At 51.5% G+C, this 15,966-nt stretch overlaps 7 protein-coding genes across 7 annotated transcripts; 3 read left to right on the forward strand and 4 right to left on the reverse strand.

Moving 5' to 3' along the window:
• Positions 1-1,384: 1,384 nt before the first annotated feature.
• Positions 1,385-2,428, forward strand: A1O9_12634 (uncharacterized protein; the record flags this gene model as incomplete). Its single annotated transcript, XM_013398420.1, has 2 exons — positions 1,385-2,199; positions 2,290-2,428. The coding sequence occupies 2 exons, from the start codon at positions 1,385-1,387 to the stop codon at positions 2,426-2,428; spliced, it is 954 nt and encodes a 317-aa protein (XP_013253874.1).
• Positions 2,429-2,925: 497 nt separating this feature from the next.
• On the reverse strand, positions 2,926-3,975 carry A1O9_12635 (uncharacterized protein; the record flags this gene model as incomplete). The annotated part of the gene is made up of 3 exons (XM_013398421.1): positions 2,926-3,687; positions 3,754-3,833; positions 3,888-3,975. 3 exons carry the CDS (start codon positions 3,973-3,975, stop codon positions 2,926-2,928), a joined length of 930 nt encoding a protein of 309 aa, XP_013253875.1.
• Positions 3,976-4,632: 657 nt separating this feature from the next.
• A1O9_12636 (uncharacterized protein) lies at positions 4,633-6,704 on the reverse strand (the record flags this gene model as incomplete). The annotated part of the gene is made up of 2 exons (XM_013398422.1): positions 4,633-6,474; positions 6,540-6,704. The coding sequence occupies 2 exons, from the start codon at positions 6,702-6,704 to the stop codon at positions 4,633-4,635; spliced, it is 2,007 nt and encodes a 668-aa protein (XP_013253876.1).
• A 1,578-nt stretch (positions 6,705-8,282) lies between these two features.
• Positions 8,283-11,459, forward strand: A1O9_12637 (uncharacterized protein; the record flags this gene model as incomplete). The annotated part of the gene is made up of 2 exons (XM_013398423.1): positions 8,283-8,496; positions 8,554-11,459. The coding sequence occupies 2 exons, from the start codon at positions 8,283-8,285 to the stop codon at positions 11,457-11,459; spliced, it is 3,120 nt and encodes a 1,039-aa protein (XP_013253877.1).
• Positions 11,460-11,869: 410 nt separating this feature from the next.
• On the reverse strand, positions 11,870-12,862 carry A1O9_12638 (uncharacterized protein; the record flags this gene model as incomplete). The annotated part of the gene is made up of 1 exon (XM_013398424.1): positions 11,870-12,862. The coding sequence occupies one exon, from the start codon at positions 12,860-12,862 to the stop codon at positions 11,870-11,872; it is 993 nt and encodes a 330-aa protein (XP_013253878.1).
• An 873-nt stretch (positions 12,863-13,735) lies between these two features.
• On the forward strand, positions 13,736-14,941 carry A1O9_12639 (alcohol dehydrogenase (NADP+); the record flags this gene model as incomplete). The annotated part of the gene is made up of 3 exons (XM_013398425.1): positions 13,736-13,898; positions 13,962-14,407; positions 14,459-14,941. 3 exons carry the CDS (start codon positions 13,736-13,738, stop codon positions 14,939-14,941), a joined length of 1,092 nt encoding a protein of 363 aa, XP_013253879.1.
• A 249-nt stretch (positions 14,942-15,190) lies between these two features.
• A1O9_12640 (dehydroquinase class II) lies at positions 15,191-15,798 on the reverse strand (the record flags this gene model as incomplete). The annotated part of the gene is made up of 3 exons (XM_013398426.1): positions 15,191-15,292; positions 15,342-15,564; positions 15,635-15,798. 3 exons carry the CDS (start codon positions 15,796-15,798, stop codon positions 15,191-15,193), a joined length of 489 nt encoding a protein of 162 aa, XP_013253880.1.
• Positions 15,799-15,966: the final 168 nt, after the last annotated feature.

Below are 15,966 nucleotides of genomic sequence, written 5' to 3' on the forward strand. Positions count from 1 at the left end.
ACGTGGAGGTAGGTATCACGTGGAGGTAGGTATCACGTGGAGGTAGGTATCACGTGGAGCTACGTATCACATGGAGGTACGTATGTCTCAGGCTCCCAGCTCCTCATGCGACATGGCCCCTGCGCAGCTTCCACTCGGAACGATCTGGTGCTACTCTAACGTGAATCTCGTTCCCAATTCCGTTCCTATCTGGTCCTAGCTGGCTTACAAGGTATGGTAGCCATACATATATTCTCCTCACCACCAAGATCTACTCGTAGCTCGAACCAAGCTCTCCGGTCTCTTGAATGCCGCCGAATGTGACGGTGTCAGCCTGAGATCATGAACCGTAATAATTCTGAGTACTCGCTGCCTCGCACTCAGTGCCTACCGCAAAAGGGGCATACCTGTCGTGCCCTTTCGACCACACTATCTTGCCGGTAACGGACCCATACGAGGTTGAGGTGAAGCGCTGTCGACTATGCTGTCTGAGTGGCTCGTCCGCGTGTCCAGCATTTCACATGTTGACCAGAGCGTTCCGCGTCACGCGAGCCTCCAACGAGGATGAGGCGACGAGACAATTGATGGGAACAGTCACCACGATTGGTATCAATACTCTTAACTTGGTGTACTGCAGGTCAAGACTCCATGTCAAGTGGAGGACTAGCACCACGGACGTCTGTGTTGTGCATCAGACTATGAAACCTCCATATATCAACGACACGGCCCCACACCACAGTGACAGTTACGAGTACTAGAACCTAGCATACCGTTGCACCATCGCCTACGTGCGGCAGGGTCAAACTCGATATGCACTAGGTTACCTAGTATTCACGAGTTCAACCAATGAGTGACAGATGATCCTTTCAGCTACCAGAGTGAGAGACGGTCTGCTTCCAAATCAGGCAGGTAGATAAGCATTGCTCCACTGGACGAGAACCATATGTCCAACCAGCATTTTGATTTCCGATTACGCTTATGCGGTGATATGAGCATAGGGGTGGACATCTGAGGAGAAAACCTCGTTTCTCTACCGAGTCCGCATCTTACTCGTAACTCCCGCGCGATAAATACTCTAGGCTGGTGTCCCTGCTCCTGATCCGGATTCCCTTTCTAGACCGTCGGTCGCTCCGAGTTACGGTTGGGTCAGCCGAGTGGAGTGTTGCCTTGCCGCTCCTAAAAGATGCGAACCCTTTTTACACGAGCGTGGAGAACGATGATGACTCCTCGAGCCTTCAGTGTGCCAATCATGACCTATCCATCACTATTCTTCATTTGCTGCTATTCAAGTTGCACATAACACTCATTCAGGCGGAACAGCCGCAAGTTTGAATCTACGAGTTCATCTCTATCTAGTCCCGCACACCTCACAACTCGGAATCTTCACAACTCCACCAAAAGTGCCATGGCGGCGTCACCCTCAAGCTCAAAACCCAAGGCCACGGAGGGGACCGTCGCCTTCAAACACCCATCTCTCCCCAAACCGTGTGAAACTTGGTACAAAGTAGTCGGCGACCTGAAATCGTCGGCTAGCGGACGCCCTCTGGTAACTCTCCATGGCGGACCAGGCATGGCGCATAACTACCTACTCAACCTTTCAGGCCTTCATACTAAATACAACGTCCCCGTCGTCTTCTACGACCAGGTGGGATCTGGCCTGTCGACACATATCCGCGAAAAGCGCCTCGACACTTCTTTCTGGACCCCGGCCTTGTTCATCGCCGAACTCGACAATCTCCTCGAGCACCTCGGGGTATCCAATGACTTCGACCTCCTCGGCCAGTCATGGGGCGGCATGCTGGGCTCCATGTTCGCCATCCGCGGACACCCCGGGCTTAATCGCCTGGTCATCTCGAACTCGCCCGCGAGTATGCCAATGTGGATCGAGAGCTGCAACGCGTGGCGGCGCGAACTGCCGCGCGACATCGACGACGCGCTGCAACGCCACGAGGACGACAAGTCCTACCAGGACCCCGAGTACATCGCCGCGGTCGAGTACTTCTACAAGCGCCACCTGTGCCGTGTCGTCCCGTTCCCAAAGGACCTCACCGACACCATCGCCTGGGTCGAGCAGGACGATACCGTGTACTTGACCATGAATGGGCCGAGTGAGTTCACCGTCGTCGGCAGTCTCAAGACCTGGAGTGTGGTCGATGAGCTGCACAAGATCACCGTGCCCACTTTGGTGTTGAATGCCGAGTTTGATGAAGCCAGAGACAGGTACGTGCATTCCTTCAAAGTTTCCCCCATTCTGCAGATCTCCCTCCGGCCAGGCTGTGGATGTTCAACAACTGATGCTACGGGCCAAAGCTGTGTGTATCCTTACTTCTCCAATATCCCAAAAGTCAAATGGTTCACCTTCCCAGGTGCAAGCCATTGCACCAACCTGGAGATTCCCGACAGGTATCTCGAGGTGGTCTCGCAGTTCCTCCTTTCGAAAACCACATGAAGAGGGACGTGATGGAAACGGCCTGGAAGCACATAAAACAAAAGACACGCTCAAGCTCAAGTGTGAAGTGAAGATTTATATTGTTCATCCCTGTCCCACACGGTGCATTGGGCCTCTTCAAAAATTAATAGCCGATGTAAAACCATTAGAATCATACTTCAAAACAATATTCCAACACGGATACACTTTTATCTCGTAGAATCGCCAGACGCCACGCCCGTTAGGAAGATAGCAACGGGGCATACTCAAATCACTTGCCCTCTCTGCAGCCTCGTTATCCCAGGAAAACAAGAAACCCCACTCTGGTGCTCAACGCTTTCTTGAGTCCGAGGACCTCTATAGCTCTCTGAAATCATGCCATTTATCAACGGGAATCCGGGTAGATTCATTCTTCATCCGCAGTGAGCGAGGCCGTCCATTGGCAGATGTGCCATGCTCCGGCCTGCGCCTACCCTTCTGTGGGCATCTCTCCAGTGATCTTCTTCACCAACCATAATTTACACAATGGTGCCGAAAAAGGGAATCAACGTCTGCGCCAACCAGAAACTGAAAACCAGCTTGGGACCGGTCATCAACATCTTCGGCGTCAATCCTTTGAAGAAGCTGGTGACGCCTTCATTCTTCAGCATACTGGACACGATCCTAAAACCAGATTCCGGGTTCTCGAAGTTGCGGTTCTGAATCCTGGTTTTGATGACGTCGAGAGGGGCAGAGACAATCAAGCTGGCAGATGCACCGGCGACGGAAGCGACGAAGTTCTGGCCCCAGGTAGCCTTGTTATAATCTTCAAGTTTGAACAGTTTCTCCTTGGCCCATGCCGATCCACCAAAGAGCGCGAAAGAACCGGGCGCATTTCTCGCGGCCGTCCACCCGGCCCCACGATACAGGCCGAACCCCTCATCGGCAACGATGCGAAGGAAACCTCGAGATCGGAAGGCCTCAGGGTTTGTTTGCCGCTTGATCTTCAGCACGTCGAGGGGCAGGAGCACGATTTCACCGATTCCGATCAGCGAGCCAGCTGTTGCGTTCAGGATGGCTTTGCCAGTGCCTTTACCGAATGCCGCGTCGAACTCTTGGGCGTGGTGTTGGGTGAGATAGTCGCGGACGAAAGGTTGGCCACCATATTTGTAGATTCTTTGTAGGACTTTATAACCAGCCGCATAGCCTAGACCGGGGAAGAGGGAGGTGAACTTGGTCGTGATGGGCGCCGAGGCATGTTCTTTGAAGATGACTGTTTTCAAGGCGGATGAATTTGTGACCTATTGAAAGTGTCAATTTGAGGCACGACCGGAATCGAGCAGTACTGGATACAGGGGAGGGCGTACTTTATTTGTGTTGCTCATGAGACGCTTCGCGATTGTGTCGACGGGGTGGAAAACTAAAAGCTCGGCAATACCAGCGGAGCCTTTGGAGATGAATTAGTGGACTGTCTCTGCGCGACTGCTCGAAGATCAGGTACCTGAGCCTAGTAGCCTTGCAGTGCCAGATTCGCGCTTAAATTCTTTGCCAGCCGATCCCAGGGCTGGCGCAAGAGCGGGAGGAGACATGGCGGTCTATAGTATGGGAATGAATCTGGTTGCGAGCGCAACAAATACTTCTCACCGCAGGTCGGCTGCTATTAATCCAGGGCAGGAAGTGAAGCAGACAAAACTCGGCAGAGAACAAAGGAGAGACTTGAGTCACAGCATGAAAAGTGAATGACGAGCAGCCTGCGAGAATCTTGATGAGGGTGCGGACCAGAAAAAAAGAGATCTTCTGGCGAGAAGCGCATGCAATTCCATCTGTGCTTGCATTGAACGTTCAGGGAAGAAAGTTACCCGGGCCCACTAGTACTAATTAGAAGCACTAGCACAGACTAGAGCGTAGCCGCTCAACCACGGATGTTAGGCAATCTTGACTTGACTCCGAGACTTGTCCTACGCTCCCAAGTATACTATATTGTACATACTAGAAGCAGTAGATAGATCCCTAGGTAGGTAATGTCGATAGATTCTGTATGGGCAAGACTGCTTAGGTACCTAGATCTTCTCCTCGCTATGCAAATCATTTTTTGTTCCACTCAAAGACGCAGTACATCTCGTTTTTCGCATGGCCGTGCTGCACACTATGTCGAGGAGGTCGATTCAACCTTGACTCTAGATTTGGCCGAGTTCATGTCCTCCTATTTTCCAGTCAGTCAAATTTATCCACAGGTCTCAGGGGGATCACCGCAGACTTGCCTCTGCCTTCCGCTTTCCTAGCACAGAGTCTGGTGTGGCAGTCCGCCCAATTCCCCCCGCTGCCGGTGTTGAAGCTCCGTCCTTTTCTCGCCCTCTGGTGATTTCCGCATAGCAGCTTGCATGATAATACCGCCCGCCGACATGAATAGCATCTTTCCAAATAAAGTCCTGTACCTCCTCACTCCATTCACTCTTGAAGGGTTCTTGGTCGATTGGACATGGTAGTGATCGTAACATCGGATCGGTTGGTGCTCGAACAAAGTCAACCTTTTTCTTCGCAGTGGCCGGCGCCCCGTTCACTGGCGCCCCGTTTGCATCCGCCGGTCCGGTATCGTCTTCATACTCTTTGCTGGCAATCCAGTCTCTTTCGTCAACATACCAACTCCGGTTCTGGCCTCTTTTCTCCGCCTCCAACATCCGCTCCTTGGTTTTGAAATGCCAATCAAGATGTGCTGCTTTCTTTGCTCGGCCAATTTCATCAGAAGTAAATCTTCGGCCACACGTACTGCACTGGTTGGGTCGCGCATTCAGAAAGGTTTGGATCAGATAAGGTCGCGGGATCTTGAGTGCAGCTGAAGAGAGACTCACTTCAATGCGAGCATCAGTTGCCAAGGTATTTAGCGACGACAACGGCGGCGTGAGACCTTGAGGTGGCGTTGGGGCCATAGACAACAAACCTGATGCTCGCAGTTGTGCTAAAAGTGGATTTTCCGTGACTGGTGCAGGCGCAACAGGAGGAGCAGCCCCGGACAGCAAAGGAGTGGCGACACCCGAATGAGGTTGCGAGTAGAGCGTAGACTGAGGTGCCGCGCGGTGCTGCTCCTGTTGATTGGCAGTGAGTCGCAGTAGCTCGGCGAGATTGGTGGTGTTAAAAATAGATGGCGCTGGTGGTGCCGGCGTGGGTAGGGGCTGAGGTGGTGAGATTACATACTGTTGCTGAATGTGGGTGGGAGCTGCAGCTGTTGCTGGTGTTGAAGAACTTCGACCGGCTGCCAATTTGTCGGCCATCTGCTTCATGATGGTGTTCCTGATATTGATCAAGTCTTCCTCAGATGTGCTGCCACTCTCCAAAATCTCCTTGAGTGTTTGTAGGGTGGTCAGATGACGTTGCGCTGCTTGGTCCATCGGATGGGTTGCACATTCAATTTTTGCATCGGTGGTCAGGTCATCAATGTCGACGTGCAGCTTTTGTATGTCCACTGGTCCGGAAGAAGGAGCATGTCCTGCAGAAGGGATTGGATATTGGGGTATTAGGGCGGCTCCGTATTGAGTTGTCGTTGCTGCTTGGACTGGCTGGGGTGGATGATAATAAGGTGCTGATTGTGAAGAATATTGCTGGACGTATGAAGCTAATGGTGCTTGACTATACGACTGTCCTGGGATTGTCGGCGTCACTGAATGTGGTTGCGGGCTTCGGATATGGGTTGGTAAGGCCGGAGGATATTGAATAGATGTCTGAGGGGGTGTCGCGGTTTGCCGATAGGGTTGTTGGGTCGACGCGACTCTCGCAGGAGCACCTTGGATTGGCGTTGTTTGAAAGCGGGAATTGGCCGCCGTCGCAGCTCGGAATTTGTTGAGATTGTCGACAATACTCTGTGTGCTGGATATAGGAAAGACCGGAGTAGTAGACAGTGCGCCCGGCACTGGTTCTCGCCAGGTCTTCAGCATCTCCTCAAGCTTCCGGCGAACATTGGTGTCCACTTGAGAGTAGGCATGCATGAATGTCTGATGGAGATTGCGACCGAAGTAGATCGTGTATGGCGACCCGACGTTCTTCGCTATCGAATCCAAGACGTACAAAGCGGGAAGTTTTCGTGCCGGAGGTGCCTGTGGACGAGTCAGCCATGGCCTGGAATATACGATTCCTTCAACTTCAAAAACCAATGACATACTCGATTGATATGATTCTGCAGCACACGGGAGATGGCCTCAGCATGCTCGGTATTCTCCTTGGCGATCAAAGTCAGATTGGAAATCTGATATCTGTCATTGGTCATAAGATCCTCCAGCGACCCCTTATAATCTTCAGCGACCTCATCAGATGGGAGACCAGACATGATGAGAAGAGAGAAGATAGCTCTGACCAAAGACGATTGCAGAGGAAGAATGAGAAAACAGGAAATTGAGTCAAGAGTTGGATGTGGACTCGCAGAGTCAGATGGGCAGCCGAGTCGAGGTAGACGGCGAGAGAAACCTCGCTCATGCAAAGACTTGGACACAGAACGGAAGGGCGCAAGGCGGGGGGTGCTTTTGGAGTCTCGCGACTCGGGACAGATGAGGGTGGCTGTGATAGACAACGAAAGGAAGAATGTCGTGGTATCTTTTGCTATCTAACTCCCAACTCCCAGGATCTTGTGTTCAGTTGGTTTTCCAAGTTCTGCAAAAACGCCCAAGCAGTCCCTCTCCTCCCCGCCTCTCAACTGTTCAAGCCATGAATAGTAGCCAAAAGGATTCACCAAAGCGCTGATGAGTGAAGAGTGACAGCAATCGGGCTGTCGGTGAATGACGGGAGAATATGAGGAGGGGTCGGTCCCAAGGCTTTCGATTCAAAACGCCAAACTTGCACAATCCGTTGACACCAGGGCGAGACCAAGGAGAGGTCAATAGGGGGCGATGGGTCAATGGCACGAGTAAAGCGGTAATGGGCTGAGGTGAGCTGGGAAATTGACAACGAGTCTGGATTCTGGAATGTGAGAAGGAATTCGATGGCGGAACGAACAGAGACATGAACCGCAGTTGCCGGTGCGGCGGTTAACGACGCTGTGCCCCACCGTGCTGAGCGCCGTCGCAGGTCAGTTTTTATGCTCAACCGTAGCACATCACGTGAGTATACAAGACTTTTCCTTCTCGTCTCTCTCGAGTCTTGACATTTCGTTGCCACATTGAAGGACTGAAGCACATCTATAATTCCCTACCAAACCACTTTCGTCCTCTCTCGATTAGTCGAATTTGATTGGTAGTCGTGATTTCCAGAGTCTTTGAGCATTGGGGGTCAAGTACAGGAGGCGCTGGCCATGAGAGGCTAAACTACAAAAGGAAAGTTGGGGGCTCGACTTTCAACCTTCCAGTCCTTCAAAGGTTCGCTCCTCAATCGCCCACAGCCATTTTCATCTCCGTGCCATTCTCAGTCAACTAGTCAAATATGGAACGCCGAGTACGATTTACAAGAGCGCCAAGGGCGGGCACAGCTGATATGCTTCCTGTTGGCATCTCGTTTCCCCCATGTTTCTGGGGTTGTAATGCGGACCCTTGGTCACTCTCATATGGAAGTGAACCCGCAGTGCAATTTATCCGGACAGCACCCATGAACCATGCGCCGTGCACCGAGAAGGTTGATCTCTGAAATATGATTGCCGATCGCGCAACCTTGCAACTTGCAACCACTGCCCACTGCATTCTCACCCCACAAGTGCACTGCGACCCAACCTCTTCAATGGACCGACAGCAATCGCTCGCCTAGCTCTCTGATTTTCTAGAAGCTATGATGGCTTTGCCGGGCATACACCGACTGTAGTGGTGACTGACTTCATGCATGTAGCTCACTTGTGCTTCCGACGCAATATTACCACTGTTCGTGGCCTAGCAATGATCTTTGGCAGCTCCTGGAAAGAGCTTCTACCTTCAGTGCAGCAGTCATGCAACGCGAAAACTCCAGGCATCTTCAAGGTCTAGTTCACACCTTCGCTGCAAATCCCACCGTCGACAGCCACTCCAACGCCAACAAGGACGCCGAAAAGCGACCCAAAAAGCGCCACAGAGGTGGTAACGGAAAACGGTTTCGTTGTGGGCATGAAGACTGTGGCAAAACCTACTCTCGCGCCGAACACCTCCAAAGGCATCAGCTAAATCGTGAGTCAAACCCAATATTACACTCTCCAGCGAAATATCTACTGAGCTAGATTGCAGATGACCCCAAGGAAATATTCTACTGTGGCACCCTTGGCTGCAGCCTCTCTTTTGTGCGTAAGGACTTGTGCGATCGACATAGGAAGCGCCACAGCCAGCAATTCTTGGATCAGCAACCGGCTGGTCCAGACGATGATCCGACTTCGTCTCACAGGATTGATCAAGGCTTTGATGATGAGGATGATGATGATGACAGCGACTCTGGCAGCAATTCAGATGAGAATAGCACCCCTACAAGTCAGTCAGATTGCAACCAACCAGTCACGGCAGGAGACGAGAACAAGAAAAGATCGTTGATAGATGAGCACGATGCCTCGCGTTATCAATCGATCCGAGACCGTTTCTCTGGCTTTCCTGAACACAAAGATTCGCCCGTCCCAAACCGCGACCTGCTTCCACCAGGGAGGCCAGAGAGCGCTTTTCATTCAGAATTATCCACCAACAATGAGGAATTACAGAGAGCCGTAGCAGATGCAAATGAATACCTGGCCCAGCCCGATTCAACACAGAACTTTCCACAATTGACACGGTATCAAAGTAATGTTTCGGCTGATATGCTACTATCCCATTCGGACCAAAACGCCTCTGATCCCACCAAGATCTCGCCATATAACAACTTGGGCGATTTTCCAGCCGCATTTCAAAGACATCATTCAGTCTCTACCCACGCCGATGGGTTTGACATTGGCTCACCTACCCTAGTTCGTCAGGTTCCCGGGATTGCTGCGTTTGGAGGTTCTGTCAACAGCTTCGAGGTACCATTCTCGGCGTCAAGGCTAGAAGATCAGACCTTTGGCATTTCTCCGTCTGCGGGCACGGATGAATTTACCTCTTGGTTGTTCGACCAGAATGGAGGCGTTTACAATGGTCAATCCAATGGCGAGGTTGCATTCTCCAACATCTACCAACCTAATGTGTTTGGTCAGGTCTATTCCAATTACTTCTCCACGCCTGAGATCGAAATCCCGTTCACAAATACATTGACCCAATCACTAGGCCCTAACAAACCACATGAGTCGATTGCTTCGATAGAAACGCCTTTTATCGCAAGCTGGAAGAGGCAAACTATCCTGGAGATCATGCAGCAGCGTTTCTCTGGAAGTGGAAGCTCTGGTTTTTATGATCGGTCTATTAAACAGCAGATCTTCGAGGGCAATGTGGATGATGATGACCACGTTTTAAGCCTCTCTTCCCTTCATCGTTACATCGATAACTACTGGAAGAACTTCCATGACCAATTTCCAATACTTCATCAGCCATCCTTTCTGCCAAACTTTGTCCATGATTACCTTCTCCTTGCTGTGGTTGTAATGGGCGCATCTCTACTAAATCGATATGAGTATGGCACGGAATTTGCTGACAGAGCCGCACAACTAGCAAATTTCATCGCTTGGAACCTCCGTTGGCAAGTTTTCACAGATCCTGACTCTTGTCCTCCGGCCAAGCTCTGGGTATTGCAGACTCTTGCTATCTTAGAGGTCTACGAGAAGACTAATTCAACTAGGGCACTTCACGAACGTGCTCATGTTCACTTTGCTGCGACCTTGACACTGATGCGAAGAGGTAGTGCTCTCGTAGGTGAGTCCACTCCACCAGCCTTACGAATGGGTATTCCTGGTGAAGGCACCCAAGTACTTCGACAAGGCCAGGAATTGCCGCCCTTGGCCGAGAAATGGTGGACTCAATGGATTGCTCAAGAAGCCACACGCCGAGCAGCGTTTGGCGCATTCCTACTAGACTCTATGCATGCTGTGATGTTTGGACACGCAGCTACTATGGTCATTCATGAAATACAACTTCCACTACCCTGCGATGACACCTTGTGGTCTGCTCCAACCTCGTCTGAAGTTGGTCGTATCGAGTTCAGCCTTTACACAAACGGGATCAAGCCGCTGACATTTCTCAACGGCCTGAAACGAACATTGAGTTGCCGGCGAGTGCGGACCAACCCATTTGGGCGCATCGTACTCATGGCTGGGCTGTTATCTGTGTCATGGCATATGCACCAGAGAGATCTATATGGGAAGAGCCTTGACAAGGACAACATGGGAGTCCCAGAAGGATGGAAAGCGCAGATTGTGAAAGCACTGGAATGGTGGAAGAAGGATTTTGACGAAAGCCTTGCATATATGAGGAGATCTGGCATCGACGTCCACAAAACGGGCTTCACGCAAGCACATCTGCATACATCTGACTCTCTAGCCACGGTTTTATACCACCTCGGCCACATTGGCGTACAAGTTGATATGCCCGATTTATGCATATTAGCCGGAGCCAAGATCTTACTTGGTCGAGTGATTACGATGTCTGACCGCGAACGTGTGCACATCAAGATGAAAACTTGGGCCACTTCTGCTGCGGCAAGGCATGCAGTTCATTATAGCATCCGATTCATTTGCTCCATACTGCTACAAGACGTGAAGCGCAAAAAGTCTGAGCATAAAATTCATGAGGGGCCCTGTGCAGAGAGCATGGAGGGTCACTCAATATATTCCTATAGCGCCTCCGCCGATTTCTTGTTGCCTAGGCCCTGGGTTCTCTACTTTTCCACGCTTGTGGTATGGGCTTATGGATTCCTTTTGGATGGACAGCTCCAGCCGTTTCCTGACAATTTGGAATATCCCGCGATTGCTACAAGACACGCAGTGCGCCTTGAAAACCCGAAGTCACCCCAGGTGGAGCCGCTGAAGGAAAGAGAGCAGGATGCAAAAGCATACCTGAAAGTAATGACAAGATTTGATTCTCCTGCTGGGTTGGACAAGATAACGATGGGCCGGAACAGAATCATTGGCCTCATCAGCGTTGTATCAAAAGTCCTGGAGGGCTCGAAGTGGGAATTGTTGAATGAGGCCCGCGATAGGCTTCATGGAGCTGCAGAGGCGTTGAGACCTGTTCCCCCAGTTTGATGAAATGTTTTGAATAGCTCATTGGCTTCATGAGCTACAAAGATACTCGGCAAATTCAAGTCACGGCTTTCCTCAAGAGAAGTGTGTGATCAAGGTAGTGAAAGGGGCGTCAATTCATCCCAGTCTTCATACAATGAGGATTTGTGCTGAGGTATGCACGATTGCAGTCACATTCAGGGTTTGGGCTTCATTCGGTGTTGTTTACAATGTGCAACGCCACACTTGAGTGGTTAATGCTTGTTGACTCGATGAGAGCGATCACCATCTCCCGTATCCATGAGGGATTATAAACGAGCTCTGAACACGCCTCACTTATTGGAGCAGACTTGTTTCAATCTTATCAGACATTGATTGCTCGCAGTCTTGATTACAGCAATCGGCAGTCTAGAAAGCCTACACTAGCCCTTGTTTCACGAGGCGGGGAATTTGTCTGGAAGGGTTGACTCTGCCTGCATCAGCTCCTGGATACCAGCAGTGATGGTCTTCTGTTCAGTTTCACCCACCCTTCTCAAAGGTTGACGGGCGAATCCCCCATAGCCAAAATAACTTTGAAGCGCAGCCTTGGTGCCTGGGACGGCAGTCTTAGTAAGCACCCAGTCCCCTGCGCTCACGACCTTTTGGAGGGCTGTGGATTCAGCCGGCTTCCCTTCCGCCCAGAGGTCCCAAACTTTGACGCACGTCCTAGGGAACACATTTGCACCTCCGGCAATCACGCCGCTCCCACCTGATAACAAAGTCTGTGCGGTGAAGTCAGCCATACCGCCAAAAGCCATGTATCCGCTACCCTCATAACCCGCAGTTTTGGCATCAGTAATTCGTGCTACACGGGTTAGTTTACCTGTATTGCCACAGGTAAACTTGGTTCCGACAATGTTTGGATGTTTAGCAAGGCGGATCAAAAAGTCCGAATCCATGTCAATGCCGGCAACCGCACCGGGATAATTGTACAGGATAATTGGTAAGGGACTTTGATCGGCGACGGAGTTGAAATATTGCTCAAGCCGCTCCTCGTCCATGGCGTATCGATAATAACTCGGGGCGACAAGCAGCACATAGTCTCCTCGAGCCTGGGCGGCCAATTTGATGTTCTCGATCGTTCCTTTAACGCTCTGATCGCTTGCGCCAACAATGATGGGCAGATCTGGAAAGCCGGCGGCATCGAGGGCTAGTCGTGTCTGCAAAGTGACGGTGAAGCGCTCATCGTTGGAAAGATGGACTGCTTCGCCGTTCGAACCCAGTGTCACAAGCCCGGCGAGCCCAGCGCGAGCGAGACGGACGGCATGGTCACGTACCCTGGGGACATCCAGCTCCTCGGTGTCGGGATCAAAAAAAGTCAAGGTTGGACAGTAAATCCCATCTTGCAGACTTCTCCGTGTCTTTTTCGGACTTCCGATCGAACCCATAATGTCCTCCGTTTTGAATAGGGCACTAGTATCAAGAGAAACCGCGCACAAACCTGTCTGGGCTGAACAGATGCCAAAGTGACATTGAGAAAGTAGACATTTGACGTACTTTATAAGATTCTCTCCGTACTCCAATGCCAAAAGGGCGGCTGAAGAGCATGCAGGCAATCCTCCCCCAAGCCTAGATCTGCCGACTTCATATATGTATCATTGCAAACTTAGAACCCTAACACAGCCGTGGCCTTGCGAACTGCGGAGGCATCTCCTGCTCGGTAATACTACATTGGGGACCACGCTTGGCGATCGCCAATGCCTGATTAGGGGGTGGGGGTCATGATTGGGGGTCAACCCTCAACAACAAACCATCCACGAGTTGGTCATGGGTTCATGGTCTATGCATGAGAGCAAATGGTTTCGAAGCCGCCGACATCTACGCTAAGCCCTAGCAAGCGCCCAGCTGTAGGCTGCTCTCGCCACGTCGCTATCTGATCAGCGGCGAGACATGCCCCACAGAGGCGTCCCGTTCTGAGGGATTGCTCTGAGCCGACCTCCGACTACTCGGTCACTAACTACTCGGTCACTACTCGGTACACATGCCCCGAGTTAGGAGAGACTTGTGGTGGAGTAGTAGGCGATACGGATCCGCGATTGGCTTCATCATGTGGATGGCATATGTAGAACAATTGGGCCTGGGTGACAGCCGTTACCTTTAGTCAACAGGAAGAAAAGGCCTTTTCATAGCCGAACATCATATGCATTTTCATTCAGGCTCTTGTCCTCTTATCATTCATACTGTACCCGCGACTCGAATCATTCTAGGCGACAACGAAGAAAGGTGATCTGAGAATCTCAGTCAACTCCTCACTCGACACTATGCCTTATCCTGAGGAAGCGGAAGGTTTCCAGATCGACAGCGCAGAGACATGGACCGAATTCCACAAGCGGCACTTCAAACTCAAGCCTTTTGGCGAATATGACGTGGACGTGAAAATCTCAGCTTGCGGCGTCTGTGGGAGCGATGTGCATACAATTACTGGTATGTACCTCAGGTACCTAGCATGAATCCATTGATCCCCGCTAAGCGGTACTGCTACGACAGGAGGTTGGGGCTCTCAGCATTTCCCGCTCGCGGTCGGACATGAAATTCTGGGGACAGCCATTCGCGTGGGGTCCAAGGTGACGTTGATCAAGGAAGGCGAGCGTGTAGGCGTGGGCGCCCAATCCTTCTCCTGCGGCGAATGTAAACAGTGTAAGAACGAGAACGAGACGTACTGCCCGAATATCATGATCGATACTTATGGAAGTAAATGGCCCGAGGAGTATGGCGGTGTTGTTTCTCAGGGTGGTTATTCCAGCCATGTCAGGACGAACGAGCGCTGGGTCTTCCCGATCCCCGAGAAGTTGGATACCAATATCGCCGCTCCTATGCTGTGTGCCGGTCTCACGGCATACAGTCCACTTGTGAGAAACGGAGCCGGACCGGGGAAGAAGGTCGGCATTATTGGGCTTGGAGGCATAGGGCATTTCGGGATCTTGTTTGCAAAGGTACGAGGGAGATTTTGATCTGTTGCGTCACTATGTCAACTGACCGTGTAGGCACTGGGAGCAGAAGTGTGGGCGATAAGCCGATCGCGGTCAAAGGAAGAAGATGCGAAGAAGCTGGGCGCGGATGGCTTCATTGCGACCAACGAGGACGACTGGGAAAAGCCACACAGATTTTCCTTCGACTTGATCGTCAACTGCGCGAATTCCTCCAAGGGATTCGATCTGGCCAAGTATCTAAGCCTAATGGACGTGCATGCTCCATTCGTCAGCGTTGGTCTGCCGGAGGAAGCTGGCCAGGAGATCAAGGCTCAGAACTTGCTTTCCAACGGTGTTCTGATCGGAGCCAGTCACCTGGGTAGTAGACGGGAGATGTTGGAGATGTTGCAGCTGGCGGCCGACAAGGGAATCAAGAGCTGGGTGGAGGAGATCGATATCGGCGAGGCTGGGCTCAAGGAGGCGGTTACGAGGCTGAAGAAGAATGACATCAAATACCGGTTCACACTAACTGGATATGACAAGGCTTTCGGGGCGTAAAGCAGAAGAATCACAGAGCAGAAGAATGGATCAGACATTTCTGTTCACTGCTGTGCGTGCAATGCCTATATGGAGAAGAATGGTGAAGCATGGGAGAAGATGTGGAAGATGGATCAAAGTGAAGCACAGTACAAATGCTGATCGAGTCGGTCTACATGTCTGCTCCTGACTGAGACGTCCCATTGATGCAACCTGCCCGCCTTCATATGGCCGCCTGAAATACTGCCACGGTTGTGTCTACCACATAAACTAGGTAGCAGCTGCTCCAGACTCTGAAGGCTCGGATCTCTCAGGGAATTTCTTGATAACATAATCGATCGCATACTCGTAGCCAGAGGCTCCACAACCAGCCTGAATACCAAGCTCTCAGTACGTGGCTCGAAATGTACGGAAGACTTACTATGATAGCTTTCGCCTTGTCAGAGAAGTAGGAGTGATGTCTCCACTCCTCACGCGCGTGGATGTTCGACACATGTAGTTCGATAAAGGGCACCGAGACTCCTAACAGTGAATCACGGATTGCAACAGAAGTATGCGTCCAGCCACCAGGGTTGATGACTATCCCATCAGTACCGTCGGTCCTTGCCTGTTGAATGCGGTCGATACAAGCACCTTCCCAGTTTCTGAGAGCCGAGGAGGTCGTGAGAAAGGCGATGGAAGACAGCAATCGGCTCGGGTCAGGGATATCCTTACGTCTGAAAGAATTCCACCACCGCGTCCAGTTTCTGGCCAAGCGTGACGCCCGTGTTCTCAACGTCCTTCAAGGTCTCGTGGCCGTAGATGTGTGGTTCTCTGAGGCCCAGCAGATTCAAGTTAGGACCGTTGATTACGAGGACGGTCTTCTTGCCTCCTCGCATTGTGGACAGTATGCTATGGCGGTGCTGATGCTAGCAGTTGGAACGTGTTCGCAAGAAGAAGCATAGCCTATTGGCACGAGACGACCGGGACCTCGTCTCTCTGCGAATGAAGCTGGACTTTTGCTAGATGCCGAAAAGGTGGGGGGAGGGAGGGCACTGAAGGATCCC

This window comes from Exophiala aquamarina (genome assembly GCF_000709125.1).
Source record: "Exophiala aquamarina CBS 119918 chromosome Unknown aczIA-supercont1.25, whole genome shotgun sequence".
Taxonomy (NCBI): Eukaryota; Fungi; Ascomycota; class Eurotiomycetes; order Chaetothyriales; family Herpotrichiellaceae; genus Exophiala; species Exophiala aquamarina.